General features: G+C 60.3%; 1 protein-coding gene across 5 annotated transcripts; it reads right to left on the reverse strand.

The window, feature by feature from the left end:
- Window positions 1–1,866: 1,866 nt before the first annotated feature.
- Window positions 1,867–19,543, reverse strand: TRMU (tRNA mitochondrial 2-thiouridylase). 5 transcript variants are annotated; one of them, XM_036278212.1, is made up of 10 exons: window positions 19,378–19,543; window positions 15,294–15,400; window positions 12,568–12,690; window positions 7,191–7,363; window positions 6,166–6,219; window positions 6,016–6,082; window positions 4,697–4,797; window positions 2,982–3,126; window positions 2,619–2,701; window positions 2,025–2,180 (listed from the first exon to the last, which is right to left on the reverse strand). In XM_036278212.1, the coding sequence occupies exons 1-10, from the start codon at window positions 19,518–19,520 to the stop codon at window positions 2,040–2,042; spliced, it is 1,137 nt and encodes a 378-aa protein (XP_036134105.1). In that variant the 5' UTR covers window positions 19,521–19,543; the 3' UTR covers window positions 2,025–2,039. The 5 variants fall into 5 exon arrangements, with proteins under 5 accessions (XP_036134103.1, XP_036134104.1, XP_036134107.1 ...); XM_036278210.1 differs by lacking the exon at window positions 4,697–4,797 and having other exon boundaries at window positions 1,867–2,180; XM_036278211.1 differs by lacking the exons at window positions 4,697–4,797; window positions 6,166–6,219 and having other exon boundaries at window positions 1,867–2,180.
- Window positions 19,544–20,509: the final 966 nt, after the last annotated feature.

Consider the following 20,509-nt stretch of genomic DNA (forward strand, 5'->3'; position numbering starts at 1 on the left):
CTGATCCCCAGCCAATCCATGTGTCTCTCATATTGATATTTCTCCCCCTTCCCCCACTCTACCTAAAAAATCAATGGAAAAATATGCTCAGGCGAGGATTAACTAAGAAAATAAAGACATCTGGGAGGACTCCCCGGACTTGGCCATGGGCAGCAGCCAGGCTGAGGGCCTGCACTGACTGGGGCCCAGGGTGGGGGCCTGCAGGTGAGAAGCACTGCCCGACTCTAGGGGCGGTCTCACGAGAACACTCCAGGAATGATGGGGGTGGGGGGGCAACACTTTCCCTGATATCCGGTCTCCCGTTTTCCTTCCCTTTCCCAAGGGGTGTGGGGACTGCCGGCCTGGAGGCAGGAGCGCCATGTGGGAAAGGGCTGGGGAGCCCTGGTGCCTCCGTCCCATCACCTCTGGCCTTCAGGTCACCTTGGGGTAGGGCCCTGGAGTCTGAGGGCCCCTGGTGCTTGGGCAGGACCAGGGAAGAGGCCAGAGACCCGGCCATCCTCTTGGCCCTACAGCGCCCCCTAGTGGACAGAGCTGCTAACTCTGAGTAGCACCCAGAAGCCCCGGGCCCGAGGCCCATCTGGCCTGCGGCTTGCCCAGAGGCTGCCACAGGCACCAGCTGCGGTGAGCTGGGGGCAGGGGCAGGTCTGCACCCCTCCTTCCTCGGCCAAAGGCTTGCGTGGGGCTGGCAGGGTGGCAGAGCTGAGTGGAAGCTGGAAGGCTGGCTTCCCCTCAGCTGCCCTCCCTGCCCCCCCCCGTTCTGCCACTCTGGTCAGCCTTGCCGCAGGTGGGCACTGTGGAGGCTCCCCAGACGGGCCACAGCTCCGACCTCCGTTCCCAGGGCAGAGTCAGGAAACCTGAGCTCAGGGCGGCTCTGTGCTGCCCTCCGGGCCGGGGAACAAAGGCAGCATTTCAGCCCTGGCCTCCATGCCAGGCTGACGGGCCCCAGGGACCCGGGGCCACGGCTGGTCTGCCCAATCCCCAGCGCCCAGCACATTGTGGGATGTGGACACCAAGCTGTGGTCTGCCCCTGGCCAGCGCCGAGCAGGGCCTCCCTGGTCCAGCCCGGCTGGAGCGAGCAGGCCATCACGGCGGGGACAGCCGAGTCCCGTCCTCTGCGGGCCACCTGGCCGAGCCTCCCTCAGGGCCGGTTTCTTCACGGGGAACACAGGATGGTCTCAGAAGCCACTCAGCAGGCTGCCCTGGCTACTCCCCACCCTCGGGGAGACTCTGCTGGGGCGGGGGGGGGGGGGGCTCAGGTAAAAAGGCCTGGACTGGGGAACAGGAGGGCTGGGTGCCCCAAGGGGGACGTCAGTGCTGTAGGTAGCACCACTCCCCTAGTCCAATGGTGCAGAGGGAGCCGCTTCCCTGGGCACTGCCCCTGCCCCTCGGTCAGCCGCTTTCTAACTGCTCCGCCTGGTCACCGCTCCAGCCCAGGTGGGGGCTCTGGGGTGGGACAGCCGGGGATAGAGGCTGTCTCAGCCCCTACTGAGGCACGAGTCCTCCTCCTGGCAGGGTCTGCCCACCTCATGGGGCAGGGCAGAGGCCCCGTGCCCGGCCCCTCACTGACATGGCACCACTGGGGTGGCTCCCACCCAGCCTCCGGGGGATGGGCTGGCAAACAGCCGTCGGCCCCACTCAGTGGCCTGGTCTTAAAGCTTGCCCAACCATGGCCTGTCACCCCAACACAGGGGTGCACTAAGCCAGCTGTGGGGTTGTGAGCCCATCCCCCATGACCGCTGCCCCAGGCTTAAGGGTGGTCTTCCCAGCAGACCCAGCAAGTTCCGTGCGTGGTCCTGCCGCCCTGCCCTGCCCTCCCGCTGTGCCCAGGAGGCTGCCGTCAGAGCCCACGTGCACACAGGTGTTTATTCAGCACCGGCCCTGCAGCCCTTCACGCGCTCCGGGACGGGAGGCCTGTCCTGGGCACGCGAGGAGCTGCCGCAGGTCCTCGGCCTCCTGGGCAGCAGGTCCAGGCTCCCCAGGCTCCAGCAGCAGCCACGCTCCGTCACCCGCTCCAGGCTCTGCTCGGCGTCCGCGTCGGCTCAGAGCGTGGGGCCGTCGCCGGGGCCCTCGGTGGCCTCTCGGGGCTTGGTCTTGCCCTTCTGGAGCGTGTAGGCGGACGGCCCCAAGCGCAGGATCTTCCCGCTGCCCAGGCACTCGCCCTCCTTGTAGAAGACGGCGAACTGGAGAGGAGGGGCCTGTGTCACCACGGGGGCCGCAGCAGGGTGCCCAGAGCAGCCGGGAGCCCGGGCCTGGGGCAGCTGGTCTGAGCTGGGGAGCGGGGCGGGCGGACGGTGCTCTGCCGCTCCTGACCTGTCCTCCCCTCAGGGCCAGACCACAGGCTGCCAGGCAGGGCAGCTGGGCCCGCCCAGTGGTCGAGCAGGCCGGCCGCAGCTCCCCCGCACTGGCGGGGTGCCCTGAGCACCACGCTCCCTGCCCACGGCCTGGGCCCGGGGGGGAAGGATGGTGGAGCCCTTCCAGCAAGCAGCTCTCTGGCCACTAGCCCGCGCATGGACGGGCATCTGGGGGCAGCTGAGCTCGTGTAGGGTCAGGCTGGCCAGGCCCCAAGAGGAAGCCCACCTCCCTCTGCAGTGCAGTGCGGGCCACGCGGACCCACTCACCTGTCCTGGGGTGAGGGCCCGCACAGCCTTCACAGCCGTCACCCACACAGTGCCGTCTTGATTGAGGGTCAGCACACAGGGCACTGGGTGGAAGAGAGGGGCCCTTGGAGGGGCTCTGGCCTGGCTTATGTAGGACGAACACACCACCTGGACCCTCAGCCCAGTGCTGACTTCCCAGGACCCGCCCTGCATCCCGGAAGGAGAAAGCTGGGCTGGCCCTCTGTGCCCCCACGGGTCATGGGCAGAGGGAAGGGGGTTTGAATATGTGATATAACCCGAACAATGGGGACTCGGACGCCCTAGGTCAACCCCACGACCATCCTAAATCTGGCTTCTCTGGGCAGATCCCTCCCGCTCAGTCACCTAGCGCCATCTGGTGGCGGAAGCGGAAGTGGCACTCCATCATCTTGTCCCGGACCAGGGCTGCAGGCGGCTCCTCCGTGATCCAGTGCACACGGTTGGTCCGAAGCAGGTCCCTGTACAGGGCTGGGTGGTCCACCCGGGGGGCCTGCAGAGTGTAGGCAAAGATCGTGATGCCCTGAAGCCCTTAGCAGAGCGGTCCCTCGACCAAAGCCACTCACTGTCCCTCATTAACAACAATCCCAACAGCAAACAGAAATGCATGTGATTCTTTCAGGAACCTCTGATCCCATTTTGCAGAAGAGAAAACTAAGGCACAAGTCGTGGTCACACTTCAAAAGCAGAGGTGCTTGCGATCTGAACCCATGACCTTAGCACTCCTCCAAGTTCAAGTCTCACTCTGGCCCCGCAGCCGCCTGGGGCCAGCGTCAGGGACACGGACGTGCCTCGCCAGCCGCTCATCTCGCACAGGGCTCTGCAGCGGTCCCACCAAAGCCGGTGCTGGACAAAGACGGGCCGGGCGCTGCTGGCTGCCTGGGGCTGGCTGGGGGTCTGCCCTGTCCCCGACCCTCGCGCGCCCCCAGGCTCCTAGGATCTAGCGAGCTTCCCTCTGAGGCAGGACCAGGAGCACGGAATTCTGGGGCTCGGGCTCTAAGTGGGCAGGAGACCCACACAGGACAGTGTCAGTTGGAGACCCCTTCTATTTTTCTCCAAATCGAAGTTTTTCCTCGAAAGCAAAGATCACTGAACTTCACACTAAAATCACTCTAACCCATGCTTGACCAGAGTCACTGCAGGCTTTGGCCACAGCTCCTCGTGGAAGGAGACGCCCCAGAACTGGCAGGTACGCGCTGTGTCTCTCTGCCTGTGTCTAAGAGGAGGCCTCCCAGCTCTGTGACGGAGCACGAGATGACAGCCTTCCCCAGGCTGGGGCCCAGGCACAGAGTCCAGGGTTCCTGATCCTCCACACCACTGAGACCTGGGGCGGGACCAACGATTGTGGGCGGGGCACCCTGGCCCCCACCCTCTAGGTACCAGTGCACCTGTCCCACCCCCTGTGTGATGACGGTCAAAGATGTCCCAAGCCCTGGCCAGTGTGGCTCAGTGACTGAGTGCTGTCCCATGCACCCAAGGTCGACAGTTAGATTCCCAGTCAGGGCACATGCCTAGGTTTTGGGCTTGATCCCCAGTAAGGGGTGTGTAGGAGGCAGCCGGTTGATGTTTCTCTCTCACATCAATGTTTCTCTTTCTCCCTCTTCCTTCCTCTAAAATCAATAAAAACGTATTTAAAAAAACTGTCCCCAGACACTGCCAAATGTCCTGGGGTGAGAGTCGAAGGCTCTAGGGCCTGGGGAAGGAGTCCCGCCTGGCTGGGCCCTGGCCCCACCGCCATCGTTCTGACTGGGCGGAGTCCAGGTGCACGCCTGGCCCTGGTCCTGGGGCCACCACCACTCCTGGACCCGCACACGCTACCTCCTCGCGAGCGTCCTCTCATGTCCACCCAGAGGACAGCCTCTATCCACAGGACTGACGTGATGACCGGTGCCCAGCACACGGGGAGAGCCCAGCGAGCACCTTCCACGGCATCTGGCACCTTGGCAGGTCCCAGGAGGGCACAGGCCTGGGCTCTGCCCGCACTGAGCTCGCGGCCCTGCTCGGTCTCACACACACTGGCGCTGCCAGAGCGGACAGCGCCTGTCTAGGGGCCCGCCACTCACCACAAACACGTTGCCCGTGGTGCCGTCCTTCTCCACCACGTACCAGGGCTCCCGCAAGCCACCGATGTTGGCTCTCTGGCCCAGAGTGTACAGAAACCAGCCTACGAAACAGTTCTCAGTGAGGTGGGCGCGGACCCCGTCTCAGCCCCCACAGCTATGATGGGGCAGTGCGGGGGCGGGCGGGGGCTCTGCGGACCACTGCGGGGCCACCCAGAGGCTGCGGTTCTCCGGCCACCAGCATCAGCCCTAAGTCCATCCCCGCTCATCGGGCCTGGGTACCCCACACTGCCAGGGACCACTGCAGGACCACCTGGCCCATTAGGAGCAGGGACAAGTCCCCTGGGCGGGCCGAGTGCCCTGTGGAAGCCGCGAGCCCTGCCTGCTGAGTCGCCGATGCGGCTGTGGGTTACACAGCATGCCCCCACCCGCACTGACCACGTCAGGGCCAGGACATCCGAGCTGCCCCGGGTTTCTGTGCCCAACCCCTCCTACCGACCTCTGTGCACCCCCCACAACAGACATCAGAAGACCAGATGGCTAGGCCCCCTCCCCCTCCCCTTCCCAAGAATCGACACTCGAAGGCACCGATCACTGCGAGAACCATAGACACCCACGTCAGTGCAGCCAGACCAACCACTGCCTCTGGAGCCAGGATGGGCCGGCAACCCCTGCAGCTCTGTCCCCCGCAAGGCAGTCACCCCCCCCGTCTCAGACGCTCGGCTGTCTGGGAGCTGTGCCATCCGAGTGCCGCTCCCCAGGCAAAGCCCTCTGCCCAAACCGAGGCGGGCTCTCCAAGGAACAATCCATCTGACTGCCCACGTCTGGGCAGCAGCCCTGGTCCTTCCAGCCATCAAATGCGTGTCGGGGGGACTCACTTGGTCATCAAGCCCCACGGGCACGGCCTCACCCTCACGGAGCCCAGCTGTCTTCCCCGGGCTGTGACCCTGCACTGACCCGGCTCTGCCCGTCCTCCCCACCCCACGTCTGCAGCAAGCACACTGCCGCCTGCAGGACACCAGCTGCCAGCAATTCAGGCGCCCGGAGCACAGGCTCCCAGTGGCTCTGCTGCTGTCTGCTCCCCTGCGTGGTGACGGCAGCTCCGGGGGCAGGGACTCAGCCCTACGCACAGAGGTCTCTGAGTCAGGCAGCTGCAGTGCTGAAAAGGAGACACCGGGAAACGCATCCCTGCCACCCTCCTTGGGGCTGGCCCTGACTGTGGGCCCAAGTGGATGGCACGGCAGGCACCTGGCCCGGACGTCCGGGAGCTGCCACGCCCCTGACTCGGGGTTACTGTGAAAGCAGCGGAGGTTGTGTCTCACCTTTGTGTGTCCCCAGAACACTGCCGTCTTCTATGGAAATGAATTTCCCAGGCCGCGGCTGTAAATACTGGAGACAAACGCTTCGTTACTGCTGGATCCGGGCCCAGGGCAGAGACATGGCTCCTTCTACCCACAGCAAAGAACACTCACCTGAAGGATGAAATTTTCAAAACTTCTTTTACCAACGAAACAGATGCCCATGCTCTGAAATGAAGGACAGCCGGCCGTGAGGTGAGGGACAGGCAGGAGGGCTCAGCCTCCACCGGGCCCGGGCCTCCCTCCTGCCCGGACCTCACACTTGCGGGCCCGGGCTGGCTCTCCCCTTCGGGCACCCAGACACCAGCCCCGGCCCCAGCCCACAGACTGGAGGGGCTCCCTCGGCTCCTCCCGTCACGCGCAGACCCGGAACAGAGGCTAGCAGAGCTGGTGGTGGGGATGGGCGCAGGGAACGCTGACTCGCTGACAACAGGCACAGCGTGCATCCCCAGGAAGCAAACCTGGGGTGGCTGGCGTCTATCACTAAGGCCACCTCAACCCTGAAACGGCCAGGGCTGACTGCCCGCGGGGCCGCCGAGCTGGCTCGCATCATCTCCCCCCGAGCCCCACCACACTGGCTTCACCTCAATCCCACCAGCGCACCAGGCTCTCTTGCCTCAGGCCTTTGTACGTGCTCCTCACACTTTCTGGACTGTGTTTTCCCAACTGTCAACATGACACTGAAGCCGATTCGTCCTCAGGCCCTGGGGTCAATGCCATGTCCTCAGAGGCTTCTCCTGCGTCTCTGCCCCTCCATGTACTTCCGAGCCCCCGATCCTCACAGCCCTTTCCTAAGCTTACAGGGCGTCCCCGCTTGGACCCGAGCTGCGTGGAGGCAGCAGTAGTTTGCGTGCTCCTCACTGGCTGAGGCCAGCAGCACGCACAGGCCAGTGACGGACACAGCAGGTCTGTGTGCAGGCGCAATGCCCCCTTGGGCCTTGGTGCCCTGTCCTCACCACCCTGCTCCCTCCTGGCAGCTGGGAAAACCACCCACCCAGAGGGAGTGAGCAGGGGCAGCAAGGAGAAGTCGCGTCTAAGGTGCTTTCTGAATGTGCACAGTGCCCCCTGCTGGGGGTGGCGGCCACGGCCCTGCTTCTCTGCCGCATGGCCGAGGACCAGAGCACACACCACAGTCCTACCTCCTTTTTCTGAAGCACGTGATGAAGTCTATTCTCAGCAGCTATTTTCTTTACAAAATCTTTCGTTAATCCCCCCAGAGGGAAGAGGGTTCTCCTCAGGGCCTCCTGGGAAACCTGGCTGAGAAAGAAGGTCTGGTCTTTAAAGCTGTCGGCTGCCTGGAGAAGCTTCACCGCTGCCAAGAGTAAAGGACAAAGATGGCGCAGGAATGAAGACAATCACTTGCTCTCGGCAACGCCCCAAGTGCGCTCAGACAGCACCCCAGCCTGGGGGAACCCAGCTCGACACTCAACAGCGGACGACTGGGAAAAAGCACCACTGTGGTTACTGCAGGAACTCTCACTCCTGATTTATCTGTTAAAAAATACACGCGACGACGACAAAAACATACACGTGTGCAGGGAGGCAGATTTTAGATGCTAAGGAAATTTACTCCAGTTCATACTTTACGTGGTCATATTTCCTTTCTCTCTCTCTCTTTTTTTTAAAATCCTCACCCAAAGAGGTTTTTCCATTTATCTTCAGATGGGGGATGGGGGGAAGAGACACACATTGAAGTTGCCTCCTGCATGACCCTGACCAGGGCCGGGGGCAAACCGAAAATGAGGTACATGCCCTTGATCGGAATTCAACCCATGACTCTATGGTCTGAGGACAATGCTCTAACCGCTGAGCAAACCAGCCAGGCTAGATGGTAATGTTTTCCAAGATGAAACACCCCGTGGAAAAATCAAGTGTATAATAAATACAGCCCACGCAGGAAACTGGAGGAGACAGTGCAGGGCCTGGGCCGCGTGGGGCTCCCTGACCTGCAGGCACAGAGGCCTGGGCCGCGTGGGGCTCCCTGACCTGCAGGCACAGAGGCCTGGGCCGCGTGGGGCTCCCTGACCTGCAGGCACAGAGGCCTGGGCCGCGTGGGGCTCCCTGACCTGCAGGCGCATGGAGGCCTGGGCCGCATGGGGCTCCCTGACCTGCAGGCGTGCGGAGCCCTGGGCAGTGTGGGGCTCCCTGACCTGCAGGCACACAGAGGCCTGGGCCGCGTGGGGCTTCCTGACCTGCAGGCACAGAGGCCTGGGCAGTGTGGGGCTCCCTGACCTGCAGGCACACAGAGGCCTGGGCCGCGTGGGGCTTCCTGACCTGCAGGCACAGAGGCCTGGGCCGCGTGGGGCTTCCTGACCTGCAGGCACAGAGGCCTGGGCCGCGTGGGGCTCCCTGACCTGCAGGCGTGCGGAGGCCTGGGCCGCGTGGGGCTCCCTGACCTGCAGGCACACGGAGGCTGGGCCGCGTGGGGCTCCCCTGACCTGCAGGCGTGCGAGCCCTGGGCAGTGTGGGGCTCCCTGACCTGCAGGCACACAGAGGCCGGGGCCACGTGGGGCTTCCTGACCTGCAGGCACAGAGGCCTGGGCCGCGTGGGGCTCCCTGACCTGCAGGCGTGCGGAGCCCTGGGCAGTGTGGGGCTCCCTGACCTGCAGGCACACAGAGGCCTGGGCCGCGTGGGGCTTCCTGACCTGCAGGCACAGAGGCCTGGGCAGTGTGGGGCTCCCTGACCTGCAGGCACACAGAGGCCTGGGCCGCGTGGGGCTTCCTGACCTGCAGGCACAGAGGCCTGGGCCGCGTGGGGCTCCCTGACCTGCAGGCGTGCGGAGGCCTGGGCCGCGTGGGGCTCCCTGACCTGCAGGCACACGGAGGCCTGGGCCGCGTGGGGCTCCCTGACCTGCAGGCACACGGAGGCCTGGGCCGCGTGGGGCTCCCTGACCTGCAGGCGTGCGGAGCCCTGGGCAGTGTGGGGCTCCCTGACCTGCAGGCACACAGAGGCCTGGGCCGCGTGGGGCTTCCTGACCTGCAGGCACAGAGGCCTGGGCCGCGTGGGGCTTCCTGACCTGCAGGCACAGAGGCCTGGGCCGCGTGGGGCTCCCTGACCTGCAGGCGTGCGGAGGCCTGGGCCGCGTGGGGCTCCCTGACCTGCAGGCACAGAGGCCTGGGCCGCGTGGGGCTCCCTGACCTGCAGGCGTGCGGAGGCCTGGGCCGCGTGGGGCTCCCTGACCTGCAGGCACAGAGGCCTGGGCCGCGTGGGGCTCCCTGACCTGCAGGCGCATGGAGGCCTGGGCCGCGTGGGGCTCCCTGACCTGCAGGCGCACGGAGGCCTGGGCCGCGTGGGGCTCTCTGACCTGCAGGCGTGCGGAGGCCTGGGCCGCGTGGGGCTCCCTGACCTGCAGGCACACAGAGGCCTGGGCCGCGTCACAGTCTCTTCCAGGTGCAGCTACTCTCTTTTAAACGCATTTCCTCTTGGTCGACGTAGTCTGTGTTTAGAGTCCAGGCTCACACTCGTCAGGTCTTCGCAGCTTCTCTCCTCTTTTCGTGAGGAAGGACCACTTCCAGCTACGACAACGGTGCAGAGGTGAGGCTGGTCCTGGCCACATGACGTGGTTCAGAGAAGGGGCCCAGCTCCCCGTCTGGGCCAGAGCGGTCCTGCCTGGCATGCAACAGAACTTCTGTGGTTGCAACTGACATAGTATCAGCACCGTGGCTTCTTCTGAAACCTCTCACACCTATGCTGAGAGAAGCCTCAACACCTACACTTGGAGCACGCTGGCGGGGTGACACGCTCCCTGTATAGTTAACGTTTTCTATCCGTAAAACCAAATCTAGTTCTCCCGTTAGCTGTGTGGGTAGAATTATCCCCACTTTACAGGCGAGGAGACTGAGGCTCAGGTTAGCAAAGTGCCCGGCCCAGTGGTGCAGGCAGAGCTGAAATGGAGCCGTCACCCAGTTTCTACTCCATCACTTTCACCTACGAAACATCCAGACCAGCCCTGGCCAGTTTGGCTCAGCGGTTGGAGCGTCGGCCTGCGGTCCGGAGAGACCCGGGTTCGGTTCCCGCTAAGGGCACGTCCCTCGGTTGCAGTTTGTCCCCGGCCCTGGTTGGGTTGTGGGGGTGGCAGCCACCCAATGTGTCCCTTTCACGTCGATGTTTCTCTCTCTTTCTCTCTCCCTCTCCTCCACTCTATCTGAAAAATGGAAAAAGGTCCTCACCTGAGGACAAAAACAAACACAAAAACCACCATCCAGACCAGCTGAACCATGAAGACAGTCAGTCATCAGGCAGAACCGTCCGCTGATGCTCTGTCCCAAAGCGCAGTGTGATCAGCCGCTGCGAGAACAAAAGCCTCAGAGCACTGGGAACAATTTGCGTTTTCTCATAATTGTCATTTTAGAACCAACTCAAAATGTATCACTTGTTTTTTTTTTTATCCTCATCCGAGGACATTTTTGCATTTTTCATCAGATAGAGCAGGAGAGAGAGAGGGAGGGAGAGAGAAACATCGATGTAAGAGAGACACAGTGAGTGGCCGCCACCCACATGACCCCAACTGGGGCCGGGGACAAACTGCAACTGATGTACATGCCCCTTGCGGGAACCGAATCTTGGACTCTGGTCCGCGGGCCGACGCTCCCACCGCTGAGCCAGACCAGCCAGGCCCATCTAAGAGAGCGAGCTGGCGTCCTGAGCCACGGGAGGGAAGACCGGCCAGGCCCATCTAAGAGAGCGAGCTGGCACCCTGAACCATGGGAGGGAGTAGCACTGGTCAGGGGAGTAGCACTGGTGGAGGGGTAGCACTGGTGGGGGGGAGTAGCACTGGTGAGGGAAGTAGCACTGGTGAGGGCCTGCTTGTACCCAGAGCTCCTTCGCTCCTTCGGGCCCTGTGGTGCCACCTGCCGCCTGCACAGGTGAGATCTACCAGGTCACAAGGCCCAGGCCCAGGAGGCCCACTCTCTGCCGCCCCCTGTGCCCTCTCCCCCGTGGCCCAGGCCTGGAGGCCCTATTCCAGGTGTCCAGGGCAACTGAGCCAGAATAAAATAAGCCGCTTCACTGTACCCGAAAACACAGGAAAACAAAGACACTGGTGTTACAAAACAGCTGCCTGCAGCTCGCTCAGCAAATGTGTGGCACGGGCAGGCAGGCCTCAGCGCCCACGGCCTATCGAGGGCCCAGAGCTTTGGGAGGCCAAGCATTTCCCAGAGGTGGGCAGGCTCATCTGCTCGACAGGGAACTAGGTCCTGCATCCATTCGGGTCCTGGAAACCCACGCTGACTACGAGGTGAGCTCTGCTGCGAGGTCCCAAGTGGCGGCTTTGCATTCAGAGCCGAGGGTCCCTGACACGGAGGTGTGCTGGTGGGTGCGGCCTAGGAGTGTGAAAGGCAGCACCCGGAGAGGCACCAGGGACCTGTCATCTCCCCAAGGCGGGGTGCAGAGGCCCCCAGGCCAGCACAGAGCTGAGACCGCGGGAGCTGCAGGCAGCAAGGTGCGCCCCGGGCCGAGAGAAAGGAGCGGGAGGAGGGGAAAGAAAACGGCCGCTGAGCAACTGTCACACTCAGGATCCCGCGACAAAGCCAGCGCTCGACCGCACGAGGGCTGCAGCCTGCCGTCAGAGGACAGAGAGGACAGAGAGGACAGCTCGGCGGGGCCGGGCACAGCAGACACGGAGCCTAGGTCCAGCTCTCCCACTGGAGCAGCCACATGAGACGACCTCATCCAAGCCCCAGCTCCTCACCTGTGGGGGCCGCGGCCCTCCCCACGCGCTGAGGAGGGAGATGAAGCGTGAGCGTGCTGGCCAGAGAAGCGCTCGCCTCCACGCCCCGCAGCGGCGGGCACGCGTGAAGACCCGTGGCCCTGAGCCACCATCTGTCCCTGACTCGACATTTCCCAGGAGACTCTGACCAGCTAACTGGTGAACACAGTTCCTAGTGGCCGCCGGGCCTGTGCTGTGACAGCTCAAGCCTGCGGCAGCCGGATGGACAGTAGCAGGGCCTGCGGCACCCCGACTGTGTTGCCGAACATCTCAAGCACCGGGGAAGCCCTGCCGGCCCCTCAGTGGTTAGAGCGTCGGCCCAGTCAAGGGCCCAGACCTGGGTCTCAGGCTCAATCCCTGGCTGGGTGGGGTTGTTCAGGAAGCAACTAGTCAATGTGTCTCTCACATCGTTGTTTCTCTCTCTCTCCTTCCTCCCTTCCATTTTCTCTAAAAATTAATGGGAAAATATCCTTGGGTGAGGATTAACAACAAACAAACAAACAAACAAACACCGGGGGCACCAGCAAACACCCACACACGACGTCTAGAACATGTTATAAATGACTCAGTGTCTCACCAGCCCGTGCCTGGCCCTCCACTGGGGCTTCTGATGCCCACTGACCAACCACAGGCCCGTAGGGGAAACGACCCTCCTGAAAACTGTGCTTTTTCAAAGAGGAAACCAAACACACACGCTAGTTCAGAACGCAGAGGGCTGGCAGGTAAGCGCAGACAATGACCCGCTGTGGTTATTCACAACATCCTGCTTGCTCACGAGTGACGACGCTGGACCTGCACTTTTACTTACCGTTTCTAACCTCAAACCGATTTCTGAAAAGCCCTTCTGGCCTCTTAATGTGCTTCTGCTGGAAGACTTCTTCGTCTTCCAGTGACGTTCTTGCATAATGACCCGTGGCGACGGCATCTGCCCCTGTGAGGTGTTTAAAACACAAGGGTCAGATTTCCACTTGGGTTTGCTGGCCTTGGCCAGCCCCGGCCACAGCTGCGTCCAGAAGCAGAGCCAGGCCTTCCCCTGGAGGGTTCGCCCGCTCAAACACCAGAGGGACTGTCATCACATAAGCGGCCTTCTGCAATGACACAACATTGCTACAAGGTTTCATTGCATGTTTAACAGCCTTTCAAAAGTTACTATCTACCCACTCACTCCCTCTGGTTTAAGGGAATGGTCAGAGGTGACACAAAGATTCAAGCTCACAAAGCTCATTCCGGTGTTTCTTATACTAAGGGAAAATCGGCAACTACCAAAATGTCTAACACCAGGAGAACATGAAACAAATTAAATGGTATTGCCATAATAACAGCATCACTTACAAAGAAATGTTAATGACATGGAAAATGCTACTAACTCAGAGGAAAAAGCATGTAATACTGTGGTCCTGTTTTTCAAACATACAGAAAAAGGAGGAGAAATACCCTGAAGTCTACTCCTGTGATTCTGGGACATGAAACTACACATGATCTTCCTTCCTTTTTTTTGCTGTTCTGTGGCTTTAAATTTTCTTCAGTAAATATGTACAGGGGTGGGCAAAAGTAGGTTAATAAGTATTATGATAAATAATATAAGTAATAATGCACGAATAAACTTTCATGTTCTCACAACTGTAAACCTACTTTTGCCCCCGTGTGATTTTTATCACAGTGAAGGATGTTCAATCTCTTCCAAACGCTGCAGAAAGCAAAGCAACCTGCCCAGCCACGTACACGCTCCTCAGTGTGAGGGTGTCGGACGCCCAGTTGCAAGAGCCATTCTTCCTGGACGGTGTGGGGACCAGCTCGGCACTGCCAGCCTCCAGCACGCAGTGAGACAGGGCACAGCAGGAACGGCGGCAGGCTGGCCACCCGCAAGGGACACGGGGACACACTCGTGCACCCTGGCTGACTTTCCAACAGAAGACAAGCCTTTTGCAGAAGCACCATGTGTGCTGTGGACGGTGCGGCCCCTCCGCCAGAGTCCGAGATGCAGGCGTCCAGACTCCGTGTGTTTAGTCTGGGCTGCACTGTCCACGCAGTAAGCTCAGACATGGAAACACTCAGAAATTCCTTCCAAAGGGCTCCCGACTGATGGCCACCTAGGGCCGTGTGCCAAGGTGACAGGCCTCCGTGCTCTCCCAAGGCGAGCATTCCCCTCCTGAACGGCTGCTCGCCCGCCCGGGTGAGACCTGTGCTGCCCGTGGCAGGGCTGCCCCTGGGTCACGCCAGGGCACAAACCTAAGCCGCACGCTTGCGCATTGCTCTGACGACCCAACGCAACCCTCACTGCATCAGGTGGTCTGTTTCTAGACACACTCAGCTCAAACTCAACGCACACCCCTTGCACCTGCCACTCTTCTGAGCCCATCGGAACCAGACAGAGCCCAGCAGACATGCCTACCCGGGGCCAGCCGCAGCGGACCGCTCCCCCCGCAGACGGCTGTGACCACGGGCTGTCAGCTCGAGGCAGCTCACCGCCCAGGTCTCACCCTCGGCCTGTTCAGGACGTGAGGACCGAGCCTAGTGAGCACTCACCTGTTCAGTCCAACACCACGCTTGCTCAGACTTCCTCCTGGTTTCTGTGGGCATCTCATACCCGACCCCACGAGCCACCTGCCGCCCCCCAGTGGCAGGGCTCCTGCATCAGCCCTGCCACCTACCCTGTCCCCATCTCAGCCCCTAGCGTGCTAGCAGGACAGAGGCGTCTCAGTCCTGGACTACCACTGGGTCACTGGCACACGGTTACATGCCTGGCGCGTGGCTGGACATGGCAGGGTGGACTGCGATGGGACAGAGCCAAGTGAGAGGCCCGAACCCGGGACTCTGGGAGCTTGTTATGGCGACCCGACAGCTGGAGACAGGAAAAGACAGGAACTCACAGCAGCACAGCAGCAGTACCGAGAGGCAGCCTAAGCAAGCATGAGGAGAGGTCAACATGGAGGGCGGGGCGGTGCCAACGGGCACGGAAACGAGAAAGCAGGAAGTTAGGGACACAATCCAAGGTAAGCTCTCTGTGGCAGCAGGGCCCTGACCTTGGGCAGGCTTTTAGAACAGGCCACAGAGACGTGATCCAAACCAGAGCACAGGACAGAGACCCGGGAGCTGCAACCAGGCACAGACTCAGGCCCGCCCTCAGGAGAAAGCAGAAGCCCACCCTGCGAGCAAGGGACGAGGTCTCAGGAGGACCAGCAGGAAGGACGACAGACGAGGGACCACATGCCAAGGCTCTTGGGCCCTGAATGAGGGCCGACACGTCCACTAGCTGTGCCCCGTCTGGAACCTGCAGGCAGGGCCGGGGCTCTCCCGAGGACGGTGCCTTCCCTTAGACTTGTGCGGTGCCCGGCGAACAGGCCTCGCCTCCCAGACCTCCCGCCGTCTGTACCCCAGGAAGTTCTCTTACTCAAGGGAACACAGAACACTATCGTGTGCACTGCCTGCTTCCCTTCTGAATGATGGGACGCTCGTGAGGGTTTGGCTGCTGGCCAGCTCTGAGAACCTTATGCCTTTTGAAAAAAACAAATAAAGATGATTCGAATTCCTCACCCAGATTATCCACAGCGTAATGGAAGAAACAACGGAATTTGATGTGTTTGTTGCAGATGATGTCAGGGTTGGGAGTCCTTCCTTTCTCGTATTCATTCAGAAAATCACTGGAATACAAGAAAAACACTTTTCACTTCTGATTGTGAAAGTGTCCTAGAAAAACGCATCAGATAACTGTTGTGTAGTGTTTCTCTCGTCTTACCAAAACGATAATTTTTACAAAACAGGAGTGCTTCCGTATGCTGCCATTTTCAGTATTTTCACCAAACATTTGTTTAAAGCAGCAACACTTCCCACCAGAACCTATGATAATGAACCCACGGGGGTAAAGGACCGTGGGTAAAGGGCCGTGACGACTGCCCACGGGGGTAAAGGACCGTGACAACTAACCCACGGGGGTAAAGGACCGTGACGACTGCCCACAGGGGTAAATGGTCGTGACGACTGCCCACGGGGGTAAAGGACCGTGATGACTGCCCCACGGGGGTAAAGGACCGTGATAACTAGCCCACGGGGGTAAAGGACCGTGATAACTAGCCCACGGGGGTAAATGGCCGTGACGACTGCCCACGGGGGTAAAGGGCCGTGACGACTGCCCATGGGGGTAAAGGACCGTGATGACTGCCCCACGGGGGTAAAGGACCGTGATAACTAGCCCACGGGGGTAAAGGACCGTGATAACTGCCCACGGGGGTAAAGAACTGTGATAACTGCCCCACGAGGGTAAAGGGCCGTGATGACTGCCCACGGGGGTAAAGGGCCGTGATGACTGCCCACGGGGGTAAAGAACTGTGATAACTGCCCCACGAGGGTAAAGGGCCGTGATGACTGCCCATGGGGGTAAAGGGCCGTGATAACTGCCCATGGCTGCAGCTCGGTGGGCGCACGGCGGTGCGGGCGGGGGTCATGTCCACTCTCCGACCCCTCCCTGAGGGCCTGCGAGTCAGAGCAGGTTACCGTGGGAGCTCTACCAGCTGGTCCAGGGTCTCTGCCTGGACACCCAGGTCACTGTCCTGATGGGACACACATACTCCCGAGGACCAGCATCTGCTGCTTACAATGGGTCAGGCACCCTAACCAGGCAGGCTTCTGCCCACTGTGTTTGCTGGATGTGGGAGATGGCTGACCGAGCAAGACCTCATGGTCTTAGAGTACACACTTCAGGAGGGTTGTGATGCCTGTTTCAGTTTAAAATTGGGCACATTTTGGTAGATGTAATCATGTCTTCATTTAAATGGAACCTGTGTTGACCAAGAAGGATACGAGCAGTGCTGATCCAGAGGGTCGCAGCAGGAGACAGGTGAGGACGGCACAGGTCGCAGGTCGCGGGCACCTTCCGCTGCAACAGGCCACTCCCACCGGTTCCTGCCACTGCCCCTCCCCGGAGTCCAGGGGACTCGGCTGCTCCCGAAGTTCCACACCACGAGATACTGTCACACTCTTTCCTTCTTTAAATTGCTGGAAAGCTGTCATTAAACTGCAAACTACGTAAGGTAGAATCCATGCTTTACTCTCTGAATGTCCATATTCCCCAACACCTTTCTACATAACCATCACTGGATGGACGCTGAAGAGGCTGCCCACTTAAGACAGTTTGTGAGAAGCACACACAGAACCGCTCCCTCCATGGCACAGTGGAGGACATGCCAGGCCCTAGCAAACACAGTGGGGCACGGCCTGCTTGGGACACAGCATCTGGAAAGAACATCTGGGCTCTGACTGGTGAAGGCCAAGTAGGTCTGGAACAAAAAAACTAGAAGTTTCTGAGCTGGAGCGCCATCCGAGCAGCGAGCACTCCAAACAGGGCGATCAGCAGACACAGCTAGAACTGGGGCCATAGCCACAGGCGGGGGGGACCGGGCAGGACGGGGACCACAGCCACAGGCGGAGGGACCGGGCAGGACAGGGGCCACAGCCACAGGCGGAGGGACCGGGCCGGATGGGGACCACAGCCACAGGCGGTGGGACCGGGCAGGACAGGGGCCACAGCCACAGGCGGAGGGACCGGGCAGGACGGGGACCACAGCCACAGGCGGGGGGACCAGGCCGGACGGGCAGGTGAGCTCTGAGTATAGAGATCTCCGTATTCTTCTGGCTCTCTCCCTGAGCCCCGGGCTCAGTGCAGGGAGAGTGACAACAACGCATGGGGAACACGGGCCGGGAGACCTGGGCTCCTAGCTGGGGACAAGTCATTCTACCTGCCTGGCCTTGGCCAGAGGGGTTTGCCTTCCGAAATTCACATTTGCTCACATACCTTCAGAACAGCAGCGAAGGGTGAAGTCTATACGCACCTGGGTTTCCTGCTATCACCGGAAAGCCTGCGCGATCAAGGGAACCCCAGGGCAGCTTTCCCGCCCATCCCGACTTGACTTTGACGCCTTTCTGGCTCCTGCTCTTTCTCTTGCCCGCTACACTCAGGAACCAAGCCCCATCACACCGCTTCCCAAAGCAAGACCAAAGGGGCCGCCATCACAGTCACCTGAGTGTTTGTTGAAGTGCAGGTCCCAGCAGCCGGACACCACCAGCCCCGGATCTGTCCTGCGCCCACCTCCCAGCCCCTCCCACACCATCCACACCTCCAGCAGCCGGACACCATTGCCCTGGATCTGTCCTGCGCCCACCTCCCAGCCCCTCCCACACCATCCACACCTCTAGCAGCAGCAGCGCTTCCTCATCTCTCTGCCTGCAGTCTCCTCCCGTTAACGCACCCCACACCTGGCTGCCAGATGTCTCTTAATAATGAAAACAATGACAGCTACAAGCACTGCTCAGGAACACACCAGACACTGCTCAGAGTGCGTAATTTCACTTAAGTCTTACCACGACCTTATAAGGCGTCATCCCAATTTAAAGGAGAAAACTGGCCCTGGTCGGTTCGGCTCATCAGTTCGAGTGTCGGCCTGCGGTCCAGAGAGACCCGGGTTCGGTTCCCGCTAAGGGCATGTGCCTCGGTTGCAGTTTGTCCCCAGCCCTGGTTGGTCATGTGGGTGGCAACCACTCGATGTGTCCCTTTCACGTCGATGTTTCCCTCTCTCTCTCTCCCCCACCCCCCCATCTGAACAAAAAATGGAAAAATGTCCTCGGATGAGGATTAAATAAATAAAATAAAATAAAGGAGAAAACTGAGGCTTAGAAGTCATGTGAATTGCCCAGGCTCATACAGTAAGTAGCAGAACCAGGACTGAACCCGAGGATTTTCTGACCCTAAAACATAACCCACCGCTGTGCCATCACTGCCCCTCGGATGCCTTCCTCGGCCACCCGAGGCACACAGCCTGACCAAGGCTCACCAGCTCCAGCCCTAAGCATCCTTCCTCCGTGGCAACAAGGTCCGGCCACACTTTCAACAGTCCAGACATAAACATCGGGCCCTTCTCTTCACCACTGCTCACGTTGGCCCATGCAGAACGCCTTCTCTATCCCTCCGTTGTGTCAGGGACACGCGGAGCCTTCCTGGCCACTCCCTACGACACAGGTCTTCCTCCTCTGAACCTGCCACTTTAGAACAGACTGGCACTTCCCACCTGCCACTCACTCCCACTTTCTCTTCTGAAGACAGCGTCCCCTCCCAACGAGACCGCAAATCCCTCCAGGATGGGACCAAGGTTCATACATCTTTTTGTCCCAATGCAGTGCAGCACCTAGTAAGAGCAGGCACCTAGTACTTGTGAGGGTTATAGTCGAGTTCAAAGTGTGTGTGTGTGTGTGTGTGTGTTTTCAAAAGGTACAGGGGAGCGGATCACTAACTCGTCCTCAGAACCCCCCAGTCACTGACCTGCACGGGCATGGGTTCTCACCTGGTGGCCCCTTCCAGGGGAGACCTCAGCGTTAGCTCCCATACCAATTTAGCAGCAGAAACACCTCACAGTGCAGGAGGAATTAAAGAGGCTCCGGCAGGTGGTAATAACGGGACTAAGAGCTAGGGGTGCTGTGGGGTCCAGCCTGGCCTCCTGCACCCAGGGTTCTGAGGCCTCCCAGCAGGTCTCTGGCGCCACTGCCCAAGAGCACCGGCCGACTGTGGCGACCCTTCCCGGGGAAAGGGCCCACGCGCATGGGGAAGCTTCGCGTCTGTGCCCACGCTCACCTGAACACGTCGTTCCAGTACTCCTTCACCCAGGACACCTGATGGAAAGGGATGTCTAAGATCTGGCAAACTCTGTGTGCGTCTTCGCAGTCTTTGTCAGCAGTGCAGACTCCGTGTTCGTCCAGCGAGTCCCAGTTCTTCATGAACACCCCTGTCACCTGGTAACCTGGGAGGGAGGAGGGAAACCTTAGAGAGCACACGGAGGGCAGTGGCTTGAGCTCCATGCCTGCACTGCTGTGCCTGGCAGCCCCTGCTCTGCCTTCAGAGTCGATTCACACCCCAGCGCAAGCCACCTCAGGGCCCCCGGCGGGCGGGCGTCTCCGAGGGATGAGCAGGGTGAATGAAGCTGTTCTGTTGTCAGGACCCCATGTCGGCACAGGGCCTGGCACGTGGAGAGAATGAGTAAATGTGTACTGAACAAGTGACGAGCAGAAATTCAACACAATTTTTCTTTTTTTTTTTGGTACGTGCCCCTAGCGGAAACCAAACCCGGGACTCTCTGGACCGCAGGCCAATGCTCCAACCGCTGAGCCAAATCGGGCAGGGCTCAACACAATTTTTCAAAGCAAATAAAAACCACCTTCCAGTTATCAGAAAAATTGAACTCATTTCAAAAACTATTTCTAGTCACCACCTGGGATTTAGATTCTAAGTCATCAGACATCAAGACAAGTGGAATTTTGGCAATTTTAGCACCTATTTTTTTCCGTTTTCGGTTTTGACAAACTACTGGACCGAAAGCTGCAGAGACTTCAGCCTTGCACCATCGTAGTGAACCCCTCGGGCCTGCGTGAGAAATCGGTTTCTCGAGGCAGCTCAGCACAGGAGACGGAGATGGGAATCAGGGCATCTGACGGTAGGAGGACTACCACAGTGCTTCAAGGAGCAGAATCGTGGCAAAGCTCTGCCCAAACTTAAAGGCCACGTTTCCAAGACCCTCCCATCCAGCAGGTAATCAGACCCTCCCTCCTCTGCTTCCCAAGCACCGGAATCCACATGGGGTTCCAGTAGTTCCCCCTACCGTCCCCCCTACCAAGGACAGGGGCTGTGTCATACAGCCCTCTGTCCCTACCGCCTAGCAGTGCCCAGCACCTGAGAGAAGCCCCAAGTGCACGTGTAACGAACAACTCCG

Source organism: Molossus molossus, unplaced genomic scaffold (assembly GCF_014108415.1).
Source record: "Molossus molossus isolate mMolMol1 unplaced genomic scaffold, mMolMol1.p scaffold_m16_p_26, whole genome shotgun sequence".
Classification (NCBI taxonomy): Eukaryota; Metazoa; Chordata; class Mammalia; order Chiroptera; family Molossidae; genus Molossus; species Molossus molossus.